The sequence below is a fragment of the Aptenodytes forsteri genome, unplaced genomic scaffold, assembly GCF_000699145.1.
Source record: "Aptenodytes forsteri isolate BGI_AS27 unplaced genomic scaffold, ASM69914v1 Scaffold258, whole genome shotgun sequence".
NCBI lineage: Eukaryota > Metazoa > Chordata > Aves > Sphenisciformes > Spheniscidae > Aptenodytes > Aptenodytes forsteri.
Genome location: NW_008795250.1, coordinates 1,724,289 through 1,732,527, shown reverse-complemented (window position 1 = coordinate 1,732,527; position 8,239 = coordinate 1,724,289). Strand labels below are relative to the sequence as shown.

General features: G+C 50.1%; 2 protein-coding genes across 2 annotated transcripts in view; both read left to right on the top strand.

The window, feature by feature from the left end:
- LOC103898617 (cytochrome c oxidase subunit 5A, mitochondrial) overlaps positions 1-8,066 on the top strand; it is a 23,699-nt gene extending 15,633 nt beyond the window's left edge. The window contains exons 4-7 of the mRNA XM_009278911.1: positions 3,649-3,768; positions 4,924-5,045; positions 6,389-6,512; positions 7,896-8,066. Coding sequence (XP_009277186.1) covers positions 3,649-3,768; positions 4,924-5,045; positions 6,389-6,502 — 356 coding nt within the window. The 3' untranslated portion in view covers positions 6,503-6,512; positions 7,896-8,066. The remainder of the gene's footprint in view (positions 1-3,648; positions 3,769-4,923; positions 5,046-6,388; positions 6,513-7,895) is intronic.
- The window catches only part of FAM219B (family with sequence similarity 219 member B), a 7,307-nt gene continuing 5,587 nt past the window's right edge, over positions 6,520-8,239 (top strand). The window contains exons 1-2 of the mRNA XM_019471955.1: positions 6,520-6,611; positions 7,896-7,932. Of these exons, the coding sequence (XP_019327500.1) occupies positions 6,520-6,611; positions 7,896-7,932 (129 nt within the window). The remainder of the gene's footprint in view (positions 6,612-7,895; positions 7,933-8,239) is intronic.

Sequence of the window (8,239 nt, the reverse complement as noted above, 5' to 3'; positions counted from 1 at the left end):
CCGCAGCCGGGCAGCCCGGCCCCGGGGGCGATCGGGGCGGGCCAGCCCTGCTCCCGCTCTCGGCCCCCTCTGGCTTTCCTCATTAACACCCTAATTAATAGGGAGAGGGGAAAACAAGCAGCCAGGGACAGCGCGGAGCGAATGCTGACCGAGGAACCGGAGCTCAAATACCGAGACCGCAGAGAAGGTGGTGTCGGTGCATCTCGGTTAACGGCTAATTGACAGACGGTCATCACGTTTAAAACGCTCGGAGACCTGCGTGTGCCTCTCCTGTAGCGCATGTGAATTAAACAGTTGCTGTAGGGAGTGGATTGCTGCATTTTTTTAAAAAACACAAGGTAATAAGCGGCGGTCGTTCTGTTTGGGTGCTGGGATGTCTTGGATACTTCTTAAAAACCTTTTTTTTTTAAAAAAAAAATCCACTAAAATCCCTTGCTCGCAGTGCCTTTGTACTCCTGCTGAATGTCTGTCTTGGATACTTCTTAAATTTTTTTTTTAAAAAAAAAATCCACTAAAATCCCTTGCTCGCAGTGCCTTTGTACTCCTGCTGAACTCCGCCTGCTCGCGGCCCTCGCTTTCCCACTAACGAGCAGCCTCCACGTTCTTCTTTTTCCAAGGTCTTGTGTTACAAACGCCCCGCTTAACACTTCTGACCCAGTTCGCCTTCGCTGGCGGCCTCGGGGGTTTGCGTTTCGGCAAACCTGACGCGCCGGGTTCATCTCGCGAGCCCGTGCTCCGCTCTTCTCGCTGTGGGTTTGAATTTACGTGGTGTAATGCTGCAAAATGTGCTGTACGTAATGCACATGCAGCCCTGGGCTTGTCGTCGCCTCTTTCAGTCAATTAATTCTTCAAATTGATGCTCCTCTTGACGCGTGTTTCTCTTCCGTGCTCGTTACCAGGGAAAGCTGACAAATTCTGGCGCTCGGGGAAGATTTAACGCGTGTTTGTATAATATTAGATGGTTTTAGGCTTCTCGGACTCTTGAAGCTTGTTAAGTTCTCTGGAAAACGTGCCTCTGCAAACATCCGTGCCCTTTGCCTCTTCCTTGGGCTGGGAACCTCCGCACGGATGCGTCGGCGCGGTTTGGCTGTCACACACGCGTCGCTGTGCGTGACGGTGACCTTGATGGACCCCACGTGAAATGCGAGGCGCCCGGCTGGCTCCCGCGGCGCTTCTGCCTTTGCCAGGGTGGCTCGCGGAGTCTGGGCTCCAGCATACGCTTCCAGTCGGGAATGTCGATGTCAGTGTTGGTGTGGAAAACAAAGGGTGGAAAACGAAATGAAAAACGCCTCCTGGAAATCCAGAGTTCAAATTCTTGTGGCCTTTATTTTATTTTTCTTCGGGATCCTTTTAGTCTAACCGTGTCGTTCCTTTGTTTAAGACCAAAGGGTCAATGGTTTTGTTGAGCGCTCAGTGGAAGGAGGCTTCAGTTTTTCAGCTTAAAGGTGGCATTCGAGAACTTCAATCTAGGCTTTTCTCAAACTGAGATTTGCTGTTTCTCTGTAGGATTTGCTTCGTGTTTAGGGGGGGGGAAAAAAAGTATTCTCCCCCAAACGGCCAGCATCTGAGGGCTTTTCAGCAGTGTCCTCTCACTCCCTGCCTGGGTGCAGGGGCATTTACAGAGGAGTGCTCTTGCTCTCAGCTCTGCACGTGATTTATTGGAGAAAGCAGGGTCGAAGATCCGTTTTGGAGCTGGGGAGAGGATGGGGAATCTCCCTACAGAACGGCAAAAGAGCATTATAATTCTGGCTTGGCCTGTCATTTACTCTTCCCTCACCTAATTAGGTAGATAAAACAAGGGAAAACATTTTCATGGTTTGGGAAGCGTTGCATACGCCAGAATTGCAGCTGAAATGTTGGGCCACGTTAAATTCTGGTAAAAATCCGGGTTGCGTTCTGATCGGGCTGTCCTTTAATGAGACTAAAGATATTCCTTCAAGTTGCTGTGGTTTGTTCCGTTGTATTTTACGTAGAATTAGGATGCTGCTTCGCAGTACGCTACTCGCTGTGATCTCCAAAGTAGAAGAATACATCTGGGAAGGATGCAAAAGTCGACCCAGTTTGGGGCTTTCTTCTTTTAAATAAAACTTTGTAGCTGGTCGGCGTGAGTAGTTCGTGCTAGATTAAGAAAGCAAAAGTGACTGGCTGTAGCCGACTTCCTCTGAGGTGGAGCTTCAGACTGGCAAGGTCGTCTCTGGTGCGTGACCTCTCCGCAAATATTAGCGGAGTGAAATGGCCGGCAGGGAAGGGAGGCAGTCCCTAGCCAGGCCTGTGTTCCGTGGGTGAGGTGGCTTGCAGAGTGCTGGGGCTCTGAGGCGGGTGGAGCTGGCTGTACCCTAGGTTTTAGTTCCTTTCGGAAAACTCTTCCAACCTCTGTGGATTAAGGAAAAGACCAGCAAAAAAAAAAAAAGCAGTTTGTGCTAGGGTAGTGTTGAGGGAAGAAATGAGTTTATAATCGTATCAGCCTTATTTGCCCATTGGAGTACAATCCACTTCCGTGCTTTATTAATTATCAAATATTAATGCAATTACAACCCTGAGATCCAGGAGTTTTATCTTGGGTAGATACAGAGGCAGCAGTAATTTTGTTTTCTCCGTCAACTCTTCAATAGCTTGTAGCAGCTCTTGTCCCTTGTGCTCTTGAGAGCCTTTACAGCTGGGCTCGGGTCATTTTGCACAGATTCCTAAAACCACTTTAAAACCAGCCTTCACCAGCTCTGAACTCGTGGCGGAATCAAAGACCTGCAGCTCGTTGCTGTTGGGTCATCCGTCAAAGTCAGTCTGTTGGTTGGGAAATCTGCTTTTCCTGGATTACAAAGTCAGTTATGGAGCAATTTTCAGGAGCAGGAAGTTACTCCAGAATAAACCAGCGTATTCCTCTTAAGCGGGTAACGGTATAACTAACAGGGTTTTATTTCTGGAAGGAATGCCACCGAAAAACTGATTCGCGTAGCTGAACTCACCGCACGGACAAGTCCTGTGGTTTTGAGAGGGGTCGAATGTGGGGAACAGAACAACCATGCCGCTTCGGAGTGTCTGTTGAAGAAGTACGTGTACGTTAACGTTTCTCTGGCTCGCTTGGCTCCGGGAAGAGGGAAAATTCCTGTACCTTACAGAAGCGGGGATCCCGGAAAACTTCTCTTAAGGACCGGTTATACAGAATTGGTTTCCTCTTGCATCTCCCCCTCTCCTTAAATAATCCCGCTCTGACCAAAGGGTCTGGGAAGGCTTTGGAAGTCTGATGTAGAACGGAAAACACGCACTTTGCCACAAAACAAACAGCCGGTGGAAGAGGGAAAATTCCTGTACCTTACAGAAGCGGGGATCCCGGAAAACTTCTCTTAAGGACCGGTTATACAGAATTGGTTTCCTCTTGCATCTCCCCCTCTCCTTAAATAATCCCGCTCTGACCAAAGGGTCTGGGAAGGCTTTGGAAGTCTGATGTAGAACGGAAAACACGCACTTTGCCAGAAAACAAACAGCCGGCATTTAATAAGCTGTATTCATCCAGCGCTTATCCAGGCTGAGGACTGATCTGGATTGACTGTAGTGAGTGAAACACGTATTTCACGGCTTTTGGTCTCGTGGTCAGGACTGAAGTACAGTTATTTTCTGTTTGCTCAAAGTCTCTTCCTTTCTTCTTGCATTCAGCTGTACTGCACGCCCGCTGCTATTCTCATGGGTCACAAGAATCAGATGAAGAATTTGACGCTCGCTGGGTGACGTATTTCAACAAGCCAGATATCGATGCCTGGGAGCTCAGGAAAGGTATGTTGAATGGCAAGGGAAGAGTAACGTGGAGTACGTGTAACTCCTTTGTAATAGGTTTGTGACCAGAAATAACAACTTATTTTTACTTCGCTGTTGGAGAGCAAAAATAGTTCCGTTTATAGAAGTGATACGGGCAAGAACCCGCTGTTCTTGCAAACCGTGAAAACTGGGAGTTCGGTGTAAGAGAGCAACCCTGTAACTGCCCGGTGGGGGCAAGGCACTGCGTGAGCCTTTCGGTATCTGTTCTGCATCGTCTGGCCGCTCCGCCTGTGCCCGTGGCTGGCGTGCTGCCGTTTGCCCAGCTCTGAGCCTGCTGCAGCCGGCGGCGGCGCCTCACCAACCAAACGAGCGGGTTGGAAGGAACCACGGCATACAGAATGAGGGAGGGTGGGGGTACAAGGCGGCGGGCGTCCAGGCTTTCTAAATTTCAGTGCCCCAGAATACGTATTTTAACGCCTGGGTGGGAGGGAGAGAAACGTTTGCTCTGAGGAAAGTGTATTTCAGCTCAACTGTTGCTCGGCGTGCAACCGCACGCATTTTTCTTTGGACTTTGACTTAATGGCTCGGCCGTAACTCACTGTAGACCGTCTGGTTGTCTCCAGTTATTTGCTGTGGAGTTGCCAGCTCCTATTAAACTACCCCAATTAGGGCTTAAAAGCTGTTTATGCTGTTTGCATAACAGCCGGAGGGATCATTCCAGCATCACCTGGATGAGTAGGTGTTGGGCTCTTCCCTTGGAAAGGAGAGGAAGGGGATAGACAGCGGCTCGAGTTCTAGTTTCATTACACCTGTAGGAATGAAGTCGTTTGGATTTCTTAATGATTCCGTAACTGATGTGCCGTGGTACAGACAGTGGCTCCTTTTGGGAGCGTGGATGAAACTGGCCCGCTGGGATTTCATGAAATCCACTTAAAATCTTAAAATCTACAGTAGTGAGCAGCAGCGAGAGGGAGAAGAGCGAAAGAAAACCCTTGGCTCTTGTGTGCGTCCCCAAAATAGCGGTGAAAACTGTGATCAGCTTCTAATGGCGACTGGTGTGGTGGTAATACTTAATTCTTTCATGAGGTGGAGCTAAACAATGCTCAGCAGGTTCCTTTTGATAGCAGGATGAGCTGAGGCCAAGTTCCTCTTGGTATTTCCTTATATTCACAGGCATAAACACGCTTGTGGGTTATGACCTGGTTCCGGAACCAAAAATCATCGACGCGGCTCTGAGGGCATGCAGACGGTTAAATGACTTTGCCAGTGCTGTCCGCATCTTAGAAGTTGTAAAGGTGAGTGGAACGGCAGCCTGGGGCGTAACCGCTGTGTTCGCGTTGCAGAGAGCCCAGCAGCAGAAGAGGTTTTTCTTGGCTTACCGTTAGCGGTGCGAAGGGAAACCACTGTTTCCTGCTGCCAGAATCAATAGCTTCGTTATGAGCACGTGCTCGGTGGCTTGAAATAATGGTTTTGAGGTAAGAGTGCTCAACAGCACAGCCTCACAAGTATGACGTTCTTACTTTCATACTTTCCTTTCCTGATGCTGACTCTGGTGGGAAAGTCGTTAAGGATTTTTCTTCCTTTTTTTCTTTTTTAATAAGTGTTACTAGAAGTATCTCAAGCGAAGGCAGCTTACTGGCTTCTTAAAGTACTGAATACTGAGCTGGCTGGGAGTAGTAACTCGGGAAGCTGCATAAGCTTGAAAAAAACAACATAAACCAACACCTTGAAACCTGAGTCCAGCCTTCACTTAACAGGGAGTTAAAAGGGGTGGGAACGGGGGCAGGAGTTCTTCTATTTCAGCCGTAGAAGCCAGCAGCTATGCTCTGCCAACTGGTTTTTGCCCCAGCTGAGGAGGACTGGCGTGGGGGTCTTTGCTGCTGGCTGTTAAATCCACTTGCTTCAAACCCTGCTCCGCGATGGGCTGCTTCTCGGTTTGCCCTTTCTGCTCGCTGCATTCTTCTGTAGGACTGAAGCTCTTGCAGTGGTTTTAGAGACCTAAGACCAATGGAAGAATCTTCGTATGTTTTCCTTATCTCTTTGGGTTTTTTTTCCTGTCCTTTTGTCCCCACCATCTAGGGGACAATTCAGTTTATCAGAACCTGGGGACCCATTTCCAAGCTAGTTAACTTTTCTCCCAGGTCTGCCCAAAAGCTGATTTTATTTTTCCCCGTTTTACTGACTGGACGTTATTTTCAGTCCGTTTCCTAAGGTGTAAGCGGTCTTCGGGCTGGTTCGCAAAGCGTCCCTTGTTCAGGGAGCTTTGGCTCGGCCTTTAGTTTCGTGTGGTGTGACACACGTGTCGCGGGTCACATCGGCCTGATGTTAAGCGAGGGAAAGGTGTCGAGCGTTAAGAATAATCCCCAAAGGGGAGTTCAGCATTATTCTGGGGTGCTCTTCAGCCACGATCGGTTGGTAGGAGGGCTTTCCAGTACAGCTGTATGCAAGCCTTGTTTACTTGATGTACAGGTAAAGCTGGGCCGTGCTCTCCCGTCCGGCGTGATCCACCCTCGCCAGCAGCGGGTGGATCAGGCCACGGACCGTTCGTGAACACACATCTTGATTGCAAACCCGGCCGGTGCGCGGTGGACCTCGACAACAGCTTGCTGTTGAAATAACGCCGTTCCTTTGCATTTAGGACAAGGCAGGACCTCACAAGGAAATCTACCCTTACGTTATCCAGGAACTTAGGCCAACTTTGAGTGAACTGGGAATCTCCACTCCAGAGGAACTGGGCCTGGACAAAGCATAAAACCTTATCGGTAAGGGATGCGGTCACTGCAGAGACTCTTGGCACGGGACTCCCGTACCCGAAAACTCTGCTGGCAAAGACGAGAGTCCTCCTCCTTCAGCCCTGGCGGGTCTGCGAAAGGCCGTCAACTTCAGGCTTGTAACAGGATTCTCCAAACGCCTCTGTAACTACAGGTCTCCTGGAAAAGGCAGTAACCCTTTTCAAAGAAGGCTTAAAAAAAAAAAGAACAGCGCGGCTGCTTGAGAAGGGGCAGGGTGGTTGGCAACCGTACCCAGCCGCCCAGAAATTTCGAGGTAGCGGTTGCCGAGACAACGGGGTATAGCAGCACTTTGTTGGCGGCGTGTCGACCTTTGCCCCTCGCCGGCTTTTCCCCCAGGAGCATTTTTAGCCAAGGGCAGGATCGTTTCCTCTGGAAGCGCACAGACTTTCATTTCATTGCCACAGCGTAGCCGGTTTAGAAAATTGGGAGACGCTAATTACGAGCTTACGCTGGAAAATGGGCCCCACTGATGATAGTCACCCGACCACGCTGAAGTTTCTTCGCCTTACACTTAAAATAGTGTCTTTTTCCGTAATTAAACGCTAATTTGGAGGGGCCCTTGCTTACTGAATAAACGGATCAGCTGTAGCATAGCCAGAGCTGAACCGCTCTGTGCGCAGGACGCTCGTGAGCCTCGGCAGGTAATTCCAGGAACAGCGCGTGTCGTATTCCGTCCCGATTGCAGCGGCCTCAAGCCTCGGAAAGCCACTTGTTTTACCGCCTTTTTAGAGCTGAGCTTCCGAGTGCTTTCTAAACTTGAAAACGACGTGTAACGAAGACGTTTAGATCTACGCCATAAACACCAGGCTCTTGCATGAACTGCAGCGTATGAAGGCGGCGTAACTAAGCGGCAGCTTCTCTGGTTAATGAGGGTCTGTCGTTAAGTACAGGCAAGAGCTGACGCGCTCTAGTCCCTGACTAAAATGAAGCCCTAAATAAAAATCCTCGTGGAAGTGAAGCGATGTAGAGGCAGTCCCTTAACTCGGCTCCTTCAGGAGGTGGCCGGTGTCGTATTCCAGCCTGGTTTTTTTTTAATATTATGCTTAGAATAGAGCTATCGGGTGTCAGACTGCAAATAGGACTTAATTCTGGATCTTTTAAGTCCCTGCCCTTCCTCCCGCCCGGGGATACGAAGTTGGGAAGGCAGTGATCGCACGTGGAAGCTGTGCGTGGTTAGATCGGGCTCGGAGGGTGAGAGCCGGGGACGAGGGGAGGGAAGGGGGACGAGGGGAAGGAAGGGGGACGAGGGGAAGGAAGGGGGACGAGGGGGAAGGCGTTTGGGAGCCCCGGGGGGCTCTGTGGAGAGAGAAGGGGCTGCTGCTTCAACGGCTTCTCCTTTCTTTTCTGTTCCAGGTGCGTCGCTCCCGCGCTTTACCGCAGCTACCTGATTGTACACAGTCGCCTGGAGACACAAATGTAGAAAATATTACCTTATTTGAAATAATTTCTTCCTTTATTGAGTCACAACGTATGTGATGTGAATTTGGGCCTAATAAAGGAAAAACTGGTTTGGCTGAGGCGGTAGCGGGGGGCTTGTGTGATTATTTCTTTTCGCCTTTACGGGGAAAAGGAAGAAAAGGGGATTTTTCCGGGAAAACACGAATTGGGGCAGGGAAGCGGCCTCCCGCCGCCCAGCGGCTTCGCGGCGGGGGACGGCGCTGCGCATGCGCGGCGGAGGGGCGGGGGGCGGGGCGCCC